The sequence below is a fragment of the Takifugu flavidus genome, chromosome 15, assembly GCF_003711565.1.
Source record: "Takifugu flavidus isolate HTHZ2018 chromosome 15, ASM371156v2, whole genome shotgun sequence".
Lineage (NCBI taxonomy): Eukaryota > Metazoa > Chordata > Actinopteri > Tetraodontiformes > Tetraodontidae > Takifugu > Takifugu flavidus.
Genome location: NC_079534.1, coordinates 10,039,557 through 10,055,586, shown reverse-complemented (window position 1 = coordinate 10,055,586; position 16,030 = coordinate 10,039,557). Strand labels below are relative to the sequence as shown.

Here is a 16,030-nt window from a genome sequence, read left to right as displayed (position 1 = left end):
GGGAAAGTAAGCGCATGTCACAAAAATAAGTGATTGTGTTCAGTTAAACCCTTTTAAAAACATAGCCCGTCCACACGATCAAAATATGAACACTACATAAGACTCAAATGCTTAAAAATATCCAATATCCAAATCCAACTCCTCTAGAAACGACGCTGAAGCTACGTCGTAACGTCGTGACGATGCAGCCAATCCCGTCACGCATCATAAACGCAAACGCACAATTTCGCTGCGGTGAGAGCAGAGCGTGAGAGGGGGTCGCTGCGCTTAAAGAACAATGGGTGTACACATTGAGACCTTAAGACCTGGTGATGGTATGGGTATTATTTTTTTACGGTGACTGTTTTAATTCTATCACATAACATTTTGTTGAATGCGTCTTTTATTCGGTGCTTCTCTCATTTTAGGCATGAACTTTCCGGCTAGAGGGGCGCTTGTTACGGTCCATTACGTTGGTAAGAGGCTTCTGTGGGCTTGAGAATCATTCATTGATCTTTTAATCGGCATTTGAATTCTGTGTTTATAATATCAGTATCAAAATATATGCGCATCTACCTAATAATCGTAAATTAGTTGGGTTTTTGTCGACACAAGTGAGGGGTTTCCTTTCCTCGCGTGACTGTCGAGGCTCCTGCAGCGAGGCTTTACATTCGGGATATGCTCAAAGCTCAGAGATCGAAAATGGCGGCTAAGTGCTATCTTACTTGATGCTGTCTCATTGGCTCTGAAGAGAAGGCCTGTAATTATCAGATTGTTCTAACGGTATCCGTCTGCGGCCTGCAAGAGAGGGTCGCAACGGCCTCATTATGCTTGTGCGTAGCCTGTCGGCATCGTGAACGCGTGCGGTACGCAGATGGTCCGGAGTTTGTAACTGAGACTTCACCGGACTGACCCGCTACACGTTCCGCCCCCATACAAAAGCGTCCAAATACTGTTATTATTGGAAATGGTAACAGTTTTTTTTAAAAGGCATAGCATTATGGATATGAAAGGGGAGAACTACAATAGCTGACATCAATTAAGGGGGAAAAAGTATTGTCAATTAAACTTTCATAAGATGTAAATTTTCATCCATGGTTACTGTATCACATCAGTCAGTAATGGTTGGGGATCACATATCTTACATCCATCATTTCATTGGCTTCAAACCTCCCATGTTTGAGGAGACAAATGATGCAACTATTAAAAATATTTACAAAACTGAAAGGATGACACTTCAACCAGCTAGAGTAACAATAGAATGCACAATTTTGACAGGCCACTATACACAATGTGTTAACCAATATCCTTCAACTGTAAATGTCTGACTGTAAAGTCAGACATGCCAAAGATTATATTAAATATGGTAAATCATTTATTGGCTAAATATGCCTTCGCTTACATTTGGCTGTTTGGGATCTGCAATTGAATTTTTGAGATAGTTTTTTTCCCACCTTATAGTTTGAGGTTGAGTGACCAGGTGCTGTGTGTACTGTGCGTTGGTCAAAGCCCAGACGTAGGTACACGCACCGGCTGCTAAATTTTGCGTTGGAGGAGGAGATTATGTAATCAGAGCTACAACTTTTTCATTAAACAGGCACTCTGACAAACGGAGAGAAGTTCGACTCCTCCAGGGACCGGGAAAGGCCCTTTCAATTTAAGATTGGACATGGCAAAGTCATCCGCGGCTGGGATGAGGGCGTAGCTCAGGTTTGGAAAGCTGCAGCCATCATATATCCACTTTATATTTCCAGATTAATTGACTCAGCTAGTGTCTGGCTTGTTGTGTTATTTTTGTCCAAATTATTAACCTGAGTTAATTTGCTTTATTGTGCTTACTGAAGTTTTACCAATATCTGTGTCATTTATCCAGTAAAATATTTTGGTTTGGAATCTTTCTATGTTCACAGATGAGCATTGGCCAAATTGCGAGGTTGACCTGCTCACCAGACTACGCATATGGCCATGAGGGTTATCCACCAATCATCCCAGCAAATGCAACTCTCATTTTTGAAGTGGAGTTAATCAATTGTTGAGTTTACCTTCAAATTCCACCAACATGTGACACATACTCTTTTTTAAAAGGGGCTCTTAATACCATTTATACACATCAACTGTTATTTGTATTATTGAGACAAATAGTGCAAATTGTATGTCACTAATGCCAACACTACTGATGATGCCAAGATGATTTATTTGTTAAGCATCCTATGTTAAGTACTTTTCTTAAAAAATAAAAATAAAACATTGACTTGACATTAAGCTAATGGCACAAATTTACAATGAATGAATTATTCTTCATTGGCTAAAGAAAAACCAGAAATTTGAGAAAAATGTACTTTTCTTTAAGTGCCATAGAACAATCTAAAATTTTTCCACATTGTAAAATGACTGGGTGCCATAAAATCTACAGAACAATCTAGAAAGTAGACATAAATGTTCACAAAAAACACCTATTTAATGTGTGTCTTCTGGTATGTTGCTTTAAATGAATTAAATTGTAAACTTGGACACAACATAATGTCTTGTCATTTGTAGTGGGAACAGACACCCTCTCTCACCCCCTACACAAGACTGTGAGGGCCTTAAGCAGCTCCTTCAGCAGCAGACTGTTACACCCACGGTGTAAAAAGGAACGGTACCACAGGTCATTCATCCCAACTGCTGTCAAATTGCACAACGTACACAACTCTTAATGTAGCACCAATAACCCATGGTTGGCATATTTTTCTGCACTACTTAATCATACTACCTCCGGAATCTGTTATTTGCACATTCATTTTTCTTATAGTATAATATTCCCTTCTGTATATAATTTCCCCCTCTGTATATAATGTCTAATGTACATAGTAATGTACATAACATAATAGTTTTTCTTTTAGTGTTGTATACCACTGGCTACTTCTGTAACACGTGAATTTCCCCAATGTGGGATCAATAAAGTTTTATCTTATCTTAATTCATTATCAATTAGTACTCCAAAAATTTGATTTCTGTTCTGTGAAACTGAAGTATCCTGGAGCACTAAGAAGCCAGCAGACATCTCTGTAGCCTTATTAACCTACCCACTATCACTCTTTTGCAGACAGGCATGAAACTAAAATAGGATGGAGCTCAAAGGATTCAGTTCATCTTCATTCATATAGCATTTGTTCCATCAAAATTGTTTCTAGGTGCTTTACAGGAACCCAGGGCCTGACCACCAACAAGCAACAGTGGCACCTTAGCTGCTTCTCTCCCAGAAGGTTATATAAAACAGAAGAAGAGAGTCACAGATCTCTGACCTTTGGTCCAGCTTAGTGGACTCCCTATTACGAGGTTTTAGATCACTAAGTGATAATATAAGCAACCTTTGATTTGTCATTCGTGAAGGCAGCTGACCTAAAATGGAGGTTACACTGGGGGAGGAATGGTCAGCAGTCCCATGATTCACCGTAGAAACATTTTGTGATGGAAAGGTGGAGATGACTGAGGGTCAATGAAGATGCCGCTGCACCTGTGTGGGAGGAGGCACCTTGTGAGGCTTTTAGACACTCTGGATGGCCAGTGAGATATGCCACCAGAGCAGCTTACATGGAGCATACATCTGTAGCTTTCTCCATGTTGGCTTCCACCTCCCTCCTCACTGCTGTTATTCCTTTCTGACCCTGTGCCTGCAGAGTCCATGCTTGGTCAGACTGTACAGTCAGGACCCGATTAAGAGAACTCCATAGCAGAATGAGGACAGACAGTGACTTAAAATTAAATCAATCTAATTCAAGGTTAATACCAGGTTATCAAAACAGCAAAAAAAATCCAATCAGATTGGCAAAATTGAGCCAATAATCAATCAATCTTTATTTATATAGCATCTTATACAATCAAAATTGTTTCAAGGTGCTTTCCAGAAAAAATAAGGAGGGGGAGGGGCAGGATGACGTACACGGCAGATAGATCGTCACAGCATCCTTGGCACAGCAACTGTAAACACCTCAAATAAATAAATAACATTTTCACAATTGCAGCTAAAAAGCAGCTTTCAGATATTAAAGCTTGTTAGAGTTACTGTAAAAAAAACAATGTTGTGGCCAAAAATTTTTGTCCTACCCTTAAAAACGTGCAACTAGAAAAGTTGCGCTCGGATAGTGCAGCCCTCCACCTAGCAACTAAGATGTAAGGTGTGTAAGATGACGTGCAGCTTAGAAAGCAGCGTGCTCTCCAACACCACCCACTCTGTGAAACGCTGGCCCATCACAGGAGCACATTCAGCAGGAGACTGATTCCCCCAAGTTATCAACACTTTCCTCAGTGTAATACTTCAATACTGTTAGTAGCTACCTGTTGGTTGTTCATAGGTCATATGTGTAATAATTTCAACGGTTGATACCGTTTAAAACTCTGCGACTCTATGACATTGGGTCATAGACATCATAGTCTGAGATGCAGGACTGTGAGGCTCAGAAGACAGGATGAAAATCGTGTGGTGACAATAAAGACAACCTTAACCTCACCTTAACTCGGCCCAGCTTTATTAACTTCTGCAAAGAAAGAATGCAAATTTCCAGAGAGGCACCTCACACTGAAAAGCCAGACATCCCATCAAAGCATGACATATCTGTACAATTAGTAAATAAAATGAAAGAAATACAACGCATTTTGAACATACTGTCAAAAGGTACATAGATTCAGCTGAGTACTCTTAATTTACCAGATGATTAGAACGAACAGAGGGTTTATCTTTGTCCAGTGCCTAGCTGGAACACGTACAATGGTGGTCCCAGCAAATGGATTTTAATAGTAATTATTTTACTCCACATGTGCGATGACAAGTATAATTGTTTAGTTTTACAGCACATATCTGCCAACCATGACATACTGTATATGCTTGTTTTTCTCCAAATGCGACCTTCACTGAATATCAGGATTATTTCTTCTAAGAAATTGAGCTAAGGGCGAACATCACTCCTTATCCTCTCCTGTTACAATTATAGTTACAGCACCTCTCAGAGCTCATGGTCACAACCCATGTTACATTATATAAGCATCCAGAGAAACTTTGTAGGTGGGGATGGCTCCTGCAGACTCGTGTTCTGTAGAACTTATTTCGGCTGCAGCTCTTTTATCTTGTTTTACTTCATCTTTATAATGCAGTGGTAACTTTCGCCACTTTAAGTCAGCATAAATCATTGTTTTTCTCTGAATTAATTCAAAACATAATTCGGTCAGTGTAAAATCAAATGCAATAATTATTATAATAAGAGTTAACCTTACTTGTGTAATGGCCCCTTTTTACCATAATTCAAAGTATATTAAAATGTTAAATGTCTTATTGAGTAGAGAGAGTTAAATATCCACCAACTTAAAGAAATAGTGTGTAAGAGCAGGTGCTATAAAATAAAAGTCACTGGAAAACAGACAGAATGACCATTGCTAGATTAATATAGGGTGATGATTGGGGTAGAATACTACTGGAAACTATTTTAACCACATTATAGATTACGATGAAGGTTGTATCTGACAGGAGGATCGCATTTGCTTTTGCAGTAAAAAACTGTTTTGAAACGCTCAGAATTCAATGAGGGATCAATGTGATGTAAAAGTGCTATAGAATCAAGTATGGCCTCACTGTTACGACTATAAATTAGAAGAAATGCCCTGCCATCTGTAATATAAAGTAGTATGACTACAGTTTAGGAATTTTTTCATTAATTTTGAGGTTCCACGATGTAACAAATGTTTGGGGAATAGTCTGGATAATCTGGGGTAGTTATTTTGTAGAGAGGATAGAGCAAGAACAATATATTACCATATTTCTTTGCCAATATCTGGATCTGTTGGACTATTCTAGCACAAGCCTGTAAGGTTAGAATTTAGTAAATACCATCACTAAGAGTCTTCTGCTTCATCTTCCAGTATTTAATGCTTATCCGCCTGTCCTCAACAAACCCATTCCCTAATCTGGATTATCCTTAAATTTGTCCTGTTTTGCTTATTGAAGGGACAAGTCTAGATAAAGAATTAAATACAAGATTTGGTGTTGAGATATAGGAGTGTCTGGAGAAAATCCAAGTTTACGTTCAAACAATAAATGTAATCTTTCATTATGTTCAAGCCAATATTAAGCAATTCTCACCAAAACAAATGTGTTGGTTTAAGCAGACACTACCTTGACACCCAAGATGCCTGGTGATGTCAGGTTCATTTGTTAAAATCACAAATTATTTAACCAAAATCATCTCCTTTCCCCAGTGTTAATGGGTGCTTTCCACTTTTTACATGTAGAGTGACCTTGGGTGTTCAGAGAGGCACTGAAGAAAAAAAATGCAATTGTGCATTGGATGTTGCTAACAGGCTTGTAGCTAGCTGACACAAGAGGATGGAGATATTGTAGCGGCTAGAGGAGATAACGTCTAAGCCAAAGGTGTTTAACATCCTTCAGAGGAAGAAATCTGATCCATATCAACAGAGAGCAAAATGTCAGCAACCATAGCTTAACAGAAGTGGAAACAAATGCAATGACTTATTTTTACGTATAGGGTCATTTTGAAAGGAAAATTCTAAACTATTTTAATACATGGCCGTTTCTGAATCCAAATTAACTATAACAATAACATCAAATTAGCCTGAATTTTACGAGTAAGCACTCCCAAGGAGCGCTCAAAACTATATGAAAATCTGCTTTTTAACTTCCAAATAAAACTTAATGCCTAAACTGGTTTATTACAAGGGGAAAAAACATTTTAATCCTTACCGATTGTGAAAGGACAAAAAAAATCTTTCTTTAACATTGTATTGCAATTTATTCCTTTATAAACTGAATATTATAAAAATGGCATACAATTATAAACACACAAAATAAACATTGAGGAAAAACACACATTTTGTAGCTGAATTTTTGTCCCTCTATAGAGCCGTCAGTACGAGAACACCAACTATTTCTGCCATCTCCTAAAGACCAATAATACCATAGTAAAAGCACAAACCTACAGCTACAGCTCTGATACAATAATACTAAACTAAAAGAAACAAAGATCAAGGGACAATCGGAACAAGATTGTGTGTGAGTGCATCATGCACAGGTGTGTGAATGTTACAAAAGAGTCCGAGTTCATACTGGAGTATGCAGTATATATGCTCCTTCTCCCACGTCTACACGTCTTCACCATTAAGGCTGTCCACATCATCGTCCACATGTTCCCCTTCCTCCTTTTCCTCCTCCTTTATGTCCGGACTCCGTACCTGAAGATCGAAAATGAACAACAGAGGTTCTATTTTTTTGTTTCTGCATCAGGAACATTTTTCCACAACTAAATTGACAATTTCTGTTGAAATCTTAAGGGCAATTTTAAGACTGTCAAACATCAAACATCGCTCCTGGGCCAATTGTAATATTAACTCAATAGCATCATCATCCTTATTGTAGGATTGCAGTAAGCAGCCTTAGTAATTGACTGAATATTTTAATTTTACTTACCTGATTTAGATGTTTTCAATGATGTCAAACAAGATCACAAACTCATTTTGAAAAGTAACCATTGCAATTATTCTGTAACACTGCGAAGTCAATCAAAAATCTTAATAAAAATAAAAATTCTTCTATGCAAAGGAAATCATATAAACAGAAGCCCAAGGCCCATATTCACAAAGAAACCCAATACTTAATGCAGCTCTCAGTAACATCAATCTAAAAAGTCTTAGAATTCCTTGACTCTTCCTTTGTAAGATAAGTTACTCACAATGTCTTTTTGGCCTTAAGAAAGCTCCTAAAGGGAAAACTGTAAACAGGAGGGGGGAGGACTATTAAGAGGCCTTAGAGTGTCTTAAACACAGATGGCAAAAGGACAGAGAGGAAAGAGAGATGTTCTCTGTATGTTGAACAACAGTGATTGAACAAGATGCCATTGGCTTGATTTTGCAGGGGTGTTTGTGGTGTCTTTCTGATGTCCGGTGTTTTTTTTTTTCTTTTTTGGGTTAAACGGGTAGGTATATTAAAGCTTCAGCCTACACCCTTTGGAATAGCTCCGGGAGTGTGTGCACTGTTAACATCAAATAAATAAGTATTTAAACTACCAGCATGGCGAGTAGACAGAATAAGGAAATCAATAATAATAATCTACATGTGAATGAGGTACATTCAAACATTTCGAGGCTGTATTACATCAAACATATTTCTCAATTTCTTAAGTTCTGTGATGGGTTGATTTTACTGTCCATTCATTACCGGGAGCGAGTTTTATCTTTTCCTTTAGTCAGAACAAATCACATCTTTTAGAAGACTGCATCGTACCTAAACACAGGGTAAACCACATCTCCTCACTAAGATAAAAGTTCCTTGTTGAGCTGCTCTCTGAATCTTCCTCACTTACTCTGAAGCCAAGATTCCCTGCTAGGAATATTGAGAATGTTAGAAACTCTGCAAGACTAATAATCTATCCACGATTTCTACTCCTGAATGCCTGTAAATTATAAAGCAGCCCTTTTGATTTCACCTCTTCCTCTTCCAGCAGATCTCCATCCTCATCTTCCTCATCGTCATCATCCTCCTCATCTGAGTCATTGACTATCTGGCTCTCCCGGTCTCTCTTCATCCCGTCGTCCTTCTTCATGCTGATATGTGAAGGTGATGTTACCTCGCCTGGTTCAGCTTTGATGCTCTTAGCTTCTGTCAAATCGGGAAATTGTGGTCAGAAGTTTACGTGTTCAAAAGGTTACACACTGTTGCAAATCCATTCCCCTACCCAATTTCTTGCTGTGGTCCTTCTCCATGCGTTCGAGACTGTCCAGCAGGTCATCTACTTTGCTTTTGATTTGGCTCAGCTCCCTCTTAATGGTCAGCAGCTCATCGACTTTCACTGCAGATAAATTGCCTCAACAATGATCATACAGGACAAAGCGATTAACCTTCAACACAACAGTCCACTAGACTGGAATAGGCCAACACGACGTGCGTTTCATTTAATATAAAGAATTTTATTGGATTCTTGAGAATGAAGTTCCATTTAAAAAGTGCAGTGTGATTAAAAATGACGTACGCTGATTCGCAGCGTTTGGCTTTAAACAAGGAAAATATGGTCTTGTTAGCACCTGTTGAGACACCTACTTGTTCTGGAAGCCCTCTGACTGCTCTTTGAAGAAGAGGACAGGCTGCTTTTTGTTCGTCGACTGCTTCCGGTGCTCAGGCTAACTCTGGGCCGCTTAGATGGAATCACCGCCCGTGACAAGGGAGGAGGAGGAGGAGCAGGAACACGGGATGGGTATGAGTACATTCTAGTATCCAACACAAAATGGTACGCGTTTAACATTAATGTCATAAAGACATTAGAGAGAGAAAGATTTCAAGGTTACACTCTCAATGCTAGGAAGACAATAACAAGACTATTCTGAGAAAGTAGTAAAAAAAAAAACACTTCAGTCATTTTCCTTCCTTTCAGACACTATTTTACTTACCTGTCATAATAATCTCGCTGAAAGTCATAGTCAAGCTCAAAGGAGGAACTGCTGCTGAATAAGAAAAAAAGATTCCATAAGTTTTATTTATGCAACAGTTTATTCCCTAAGTTGTAAAGGTCACCTGTTTTCTTGTAAGACGTTTGAAGAACTTGTTCACTGACCTGTACATGTCTCCTGCGGAGCGTTTGGTGGTTTTTGACCTGTGAGGTTTGGGTTCACCAGCAAGGTTTATGTCTGGGAGGGGGGGATTAATCATTTTAGTTTGAGTTTGAAAAAAGCAGCTATGCTACATTTCAGTGAAAATAACAACACCTATCAGTTCATTAGCCAGACCGTATATAAAGAGGGACAACAGTAGACCACTCTGCACTCTGGAGGTGGCAATGAGTGAATTAGGTCCGTCTTTCAAAATGGACAATGTGCAGCTTAAAATGCAACAGTTGGTTTCCTACATCAAAGATGGTTCTTTTCAGACTCAGTTAATTGTTTCTCTCTTAATTCATTATCTAATGAGCCATTCAAGACCAGGTGAATTCTACCTCCCAGCTAAAGCAGGAGGCCAAAACAAGGCTGATATATATAGCATTTATAATAAATGTGGATTTTGGATGCCAATTTGTTCTTGTCCATGACCAGAATGCCTAAATTATTGATTATAAAGTCTTCAGGGTAAAACATAACACTTTAACTGAATATTTTATAATCTTGCCTCTTGCCTCTTCAACCTTACCAAGAACTTGGCCCACGATCATCCTGCCATCCTCCCCGGAAACAGCAGCCCGCGCATTCCTTTCACTGGCATACTGAACAAATGCGTAGCCCTTGTGGACGGAGCATCCTACGATTTTGCCGTATTTGGAAAAGATGGCCTCAACGTCTCCCTTGGTGACCAGCAAGGTATTGAGGTTGCCAATGAAGACACGGGAGTTGAGGGAACGGGGGTCAGTCTTATTGGTCACGTTGCTGCTTGCCATCAGGCTCGGTGTGGTGGCTGAAAAGCTGGAAACAAAGACAAATAAACAGGTTGCTGATTTATGATCAAAATCAGGATTCTCCTTCATTTTGAACCACTCCTGATGGAAATGGGCCAAATAATATTTACCAAATTAATAGTAATATAAAATCTGGAAAATATTACAAAAAAGTTGCCCATGTCAACAAATAATATTAAATTGCCCCTCAAGAGCACTGGTGATCAAACACACTGTGCCTTAAAAAGTAAAGAAATAGCAAATATTTGTTATATGGTTTGAAAAGCATCAACTTCCTGTTTTAAAGGATCAAGTGTGGAACAATGATACTCAATCTAAACATATTTCCTCTTCCTTTTACTGGCCCTTTTCACAGGTAACCAGTGCAAGCGTCGGAAGGCTTATAACAAACACCAAGCGACCTGCTTACAGCGCAACACTGGCTGCAAACACACCAACGCATTCCTGCCAAGTCATAAAATGAAACCGCAACACACAATAAAAGCTGTGTAATGGTGCTTTTTGTCGAGTATCTTTTGGCATCAGCTGACATGACCCTCGTGCATTCCAGCTGAATCCCCACACCCACCACTAACTTCCACAGGATGCTTACAATTCGTACCGAGAAACCAAACACTAAAAATAAAACGGCAATAACATCAGAGGGATATATGCAAAACCTTTCCAAATCAAAGTATTCATTTTCAAAGCATTTCAAGTGTGTCACCTCTTCCACTTAGCAATAATCTTCCTACCAATCTCCCTACAGCTCAATTCATTTTTCAGCAGCTCAGCCATGTAAAACAAACACTCAACTAATTTAAGCATTTCTTAAAATGTTCTAGGCAGTGAACACCATGATAATCGATGATCAAACTTCTATATTAACAGGTCTATAAGTCAGGTCAGGATCTATATAATAGCAATCACATGTTAAGACCAAACCTGTTGAGTTACATCCCAACACAGAGGAGGACTTGTGTAGCTGTTATATGAAAAGGAGGAATGGGGAGGGCTAGGAAATTTCAAGCTATTTTTTCTAGCCCCGGTGCAGCAAACATGAAAACATAGCATTCTGCCATCACGTGACGGCGGGGGATTTGACATTCATGACTCACTCCATAGCGTCTGTGTGATGGGCTGTCGTCTGTCTGATGTTTGACGCTTTGGGCTGGAATCAGTTTGGGCTGGGGTCAACCTTCACCTTCACCCCTCACGAATTATACTGAGGTGACAGAAAACACACCTCAGTCATTCTGATCAGGGTTAGCTGTACTACGTCTTACCTGATTGTTGTGTGTACAGGCATTAGTAGTAAAGCAAAACTGTTTCTTGAAAGAAAAATCACTTTATATCACAGTATTTTGGGGTCTACAGCTTGAGTTGATGTGCACTGTGGTTAAAATGCACGGACAAGAAACTGCAAGCTTGTCTAATTTAGGTAATCTGAAGAGCGACTAAAGACAGACTAATCTAACTAAAATCTATCAACAAGGAGGTGGAAAATACCTGCCTGCCTGGTGATAAATATGGTCAAAGTTAAACAATCTTTTTTTAAGGAATGGCTCGGATACCAAGGTAGGAAGCAGTTTTAGTTGAAGATAAACATTTATCAAGATTTATACAGTACAACTACAGGTTTTTTTTAATAAGGCTTGAGATTATTTTTTATTAAGAACAATAGACACATGACAGATATATTTGTGTGTTTACAAAATCTTTTTCTTTACATTTGCCTAACTATAAGTGAGGGAAGTCAGCATTTTCTCCACAGTCAGAAGGTGGAACACAAGTACTACTTGACTTATAAAGAAAGAAGAAATTTAAGTTTTTATTAATTACAAAAGTCTTTTTGTTCATTATCTATAGAAATGTATTTTTTCTACTCAGAGTAATCTCTAGTATCCATATGTGGTTTAAAGTTTTCATTTTGGAAATTCTCCTTCCATTGTTTAACACTTAACTAGCTTGCTCACTTAAAGTTACTGCAGCTTTGAAAGTCAATGTAGAGGTTTGAGTACTAAAAGTGCATGGGAAAAAATGAATTGCTTTTTCTCACTGACAATATGATTTATTCTGGATAGAAAAGGCACATATCTTCTCATCCTAATAGATATTAATGTCTATTCACAGAAATAGAGAAATGCATCGGCCAACCAAATAATATTCCCAACTTGATGGGCAATAACAAATATTTTAGTCTTTATAGATATGGCTATGTGGTAATATATAGATCTAGAGCACAACAGCAGACTCTGTCGCATCACCCAGGAAAAAGAAACTTTGTTTAAAATGTGGAAAATGCCAACACCATCCACATCACACAAGCCTGAACCACTCAGAGCATCACATAATCACCTGTTCACTCTACAAAGAGTGCTTTTGATGGAGTGCCATGGAAACTGCTGCACCTGCTAGATACTAATACTTAAAAAAGCTCTTTGCACATCACCTCCTACTGTTGGAATAAATAAATCCAACATTGCAGTTGTTTCATATTTAAACCATGCAAACTGTACAAGATAAGAGGAGCTTTGTTAGCAAAGAACTTAATTATTACAAAGCATTAAGAGGATATATCTAGTGTAGTAAAGGAAAATAACTGGGATATCCCTTTGGAGTATATGTAGTATTTTTTTATTTCATTTTTCTAATGTATACAGTTGAAATCTGAATTCAATTACTCAACCTTATTTATTATTCTAGGGAAAGCAATGACTAAATGTGGATTTGAGGGTGTATCTGCAGGCCTTGGGAGTGGGGCAAATGTGAAGGAAGGAGTGGTATTTGATACACATGAATAGCCATTTTATGCTTTAAAAATAATGAGCGTTTAATTAACTGAGTGTACTTTCATTTAACAAAATCAAGAACCCCTTGCAGTCCAAAGTCCCCCAAGTCAGAAAAATAAATCTTGTACGTAGAAAGGAAAAAAAAATCTACTCCACAAAAAAAGGACAAAAACAAAAAAGACTGCGCAGCATAAACCAGAAAAATAAGATGTCTGGTTTATTTGAAAAGTGCCAACACAATCCACTACACAGCGCCGCCACCAGGCGTCAGTGGGAGTCACAGGCCCCGTGTAAGCCCGCGGCTAACATAGCTAAAATAAGCCCATCACCAACTCAACAACACAAAAATGCAATTGAACCAGTCCTTCTTCGTGCAGAAAACAAGATCAGAGTTTCATGAATTATCTGGAGACGACAGTATATGTTTAGTACTGAGTCGTGACGGAAGTCCAACTAGAAAAGCAACAACATACGCCGTTAGTGTCAACTTAGCTGGTGAGCTAACTGAGACGCATGCCAAGTCAATCCCGTGAAAGAAGTCTTTACAATAGATGACACAAAAACAAGCTACGAAGCGTAGGAAAAAGTGATGAATTTGTAGCTAAGATGATTCCAAAGCGTCGTAACTTTAAAAAACCACCAACAGCGTAATCTTTCTCACAGGGTGCTCGTCTCCAAGGTAGTAAAGCTAGCTACACAGCTAGCAGCACAATACGTTCTTTCCTTTTGCAAAATAGAAAAACCACGGTGGGGGGGAAAAAAATCCAAAAATAAAGGAAAAAGCAGGGGGAAAAATTGAAAAAATGTCTGGGAACAAAATACTCACCACGACCTGTACGAGTAAAATAGCTTGCTTTCGGTAAAATCTGTTACTTAGGTCGTCCGTTCGGAGCACAAGTGATTCGCTCCCTTCTGCGGTAAGCTAGCTTTCTTTTAGCCACCAAGCTAAACGAGCTATCCTATCGAGATGGTGCAGCGCTCGGTGAGGGCGTTGGTTTTGTAACACAGCGCAGCGCAGAGGACCAGGGTCAGGGGCGGTTAGCCCCGTGTCATCTGCACTCTGATATCCTATGTATATTCTGTATTTGGAACTAAAACATTTCACCCAGTTGTTGGTGCAATTTGTCTTTAATGGTGTTTTTTCATTCAGGGTTGGACTTTGACAAGAATATGTTATAAATTATAACTATTAGAGGGAAACTCAAGCCATCCCAACAGCGGTTATTATCACCAGATGTGTTGACTGCAGGTACATATGGGCCTTGATGGGGCACTTAAACTCCTTTACTCTTGTATATATTTCTTTGATGTCTTCTTAATTTGAACCACATCTCTTTTAGATCACTTGAAACAGGTTCAAAACACTTGAAGGATTGGCAGTTCTGTTCTTGGCCAAATCAATTGTTCCTTATCAAAAGGTCATATGCCCCTGTCTTACAAAGTGGCAGTAATTTAAAAATCATCACTGGGTCCTGATGTATTAGCAAATTAAAGGTCTTTATCCGAAAAATTCTTGAGAAGGTGGTCGTAACGCAGGTACAGGACCACCTGCAGAGAAACAGGTTTTAGAGCTCACCACAGCACAGAAACAGCACTAATTAAAGTTACTAATGATCTTATAGCTTCAGATCATGGACTGTTTAATACTTCCAGGTTGGACTATTGTAATTCTTTATTATTAGGGTGTCCAAACAACTCTTTAAGAAGCCTCCAGGTGATCCAAAATGCTGCAGCTGGAGTTCTGACAGGTATTGACAAAAGAGATCACATTACTCCTGTACTAGCATATCTTCATTGGCTGCCTATTAAATTTAGAATAATTTGTAAAATTCTTCTTCTGACCTATAAGGTCCTCAGGGGGGCCAAGCATTTATCTACCAGGCCCCCCTGCTGTGGAACCAGCTCCCTGTCCAGGTGCGGGAGGCTGACTACATCTCTACTTTTAAGACTAGACTTAAAACCTTCCTCTTTGAAAAGTAAAGTAGTAGTACAGTAATCTTAGAGTCATTAGTCAAGTCACACTAATTATTATTATTAGTCTATTTAGAGGGTCAGGACTGTCTCTCTCCTCTCCTCCTCTCCTCTCCTCTCCTCTCCTCTCCTCTCCTCTCCTCTCCTCTCCTCTCCTCTCTTCACTAGGTACATGTTTATTATGTGTACATTTTAATGTTTTTGCCCTGCGCGACCTCTCACACCAGCAGAATTTTCTATACAACCAGGCAGAAAACTGCTGTTACCAAGGCAACTAGAGTTATTTATCAATATGCAGTGGATACACAGGCATGTGCAATTTCATTAATGATGTACACACATTCCAATGTAGACCCGGTAAACAGACTCCCCCAGAAAACTGGAATACTGTTTTAATACACTGTTGCATTTGGAGGGACAGTGGTTGTTACACACACACCAACACACACACCTGATGAAGGCACAACACTCAGTGAAGTCACGGATGCACCTCAAAAACACTTCATCCCTAAAATGAATGTGCTGCACAACCATTGAGGCAGTGAGTTTAACATATGGATGAAACCATGAGTCACTATGTTGCCACTCAGGGCAGCATAGTTTAGCTGCACCCTGTGGGTTTAAAACAATGGACAGTGAGCTGACATAACATCAGCTTATGTCTAATGCTAATCTCAGCGCTGCAAAAGTTACTGCTGGAGGAAGTCACTGCCGGACTCTAACCTTTGCTGGACATGTAGAAGAAATAAAAACATCCCCGTTGACAAGGGAAGAGAGAAGCACGATCAGCTCAATCAGGTGAACTTGTAGATCAATCAGGTGAACTTGTAGATCAAGATATCGTAAATAGGCAACAAATTCATTTAAGACTTAAGATTCACTTAAGAT

The 16,030-nt window shown here is 39.0% G+C and overlaps 2 protein-coding genes across 8 annotated transcripts; one reads left to right on the top strand and one right to left on the bottom strand.

The window, feature by feature from the left end:
* Window positions 1–168: 168 nt before the first annotated feature.
* LOC130538536 (peptidyl-prolyl cis-trans isomerase FKBP1A-like) lies at window positions 169–2,500 on the top strand. Its single transcript, XM_057056212.1, has 4 exons — window positions 169–314; window positions 408–455; window positions 1,577–1,689; window positions 1,890–2,500. Exons 1-4 carry the CDS (start codon window positions 278–280, stop codon window positions 2,013–2,015), a joined length of 324 nt encoding a protein of 107 aa, XP_056912192.1. The 5' UTR covers window positions 169–277; the 3' UTR covers window positions 2,016–2,500.
* A 1,965-nt stretch (window positions 2,501–4,465) lies between these two features.
* LOC130538535 (heterogeneous nuclear ribonucleoprotein C-like) lies at window positions 4,466–14,157 on the bottom strand. 7 transcript variants are annotated; one of them, XM_057056205.1, is made up of 9 exons: window positions 13,998–14,157; window positions 11,498–11,604; window positions 10,139–10,407; window positions 9,570–9,642; window positions 9,406–9,459; window positions 9,059–9,225; window positions 8,697–8,810; window positions 8,448–8,620; window positions 4,466–7,197 (listed from the first exon to the last, which is right to left on the bottom strand). In XM_057056205.1, exons 2-9 carry the CDS (start codon window positions 11,500–11,502, stop codon window positions 7,108–7,110), a joined length of 945 nt encoding a protein of 314 aa, XP_056912185.1. In that variant the 5' UTR covers window positions 11,503–11,604; window positions 13,998–14,157; the 3' UTR covers window positions 4,466–7,107. The 7 variants fall into 7 exon arrangements, with proteins under 7 accessions (XP_056912185.1, XP_056912184.1, XP_056912186.1 ...); XM_057056204.1 differs by having other exon boundaries at window positions 12,738–14,135; XM_057056206.1 differs by having other exon boundaries at window positions 9,406–9,456; window positions 12,738–14,135.
* Window positions 14,158–16,030: the final 1,873 nt, after the last annotated feature.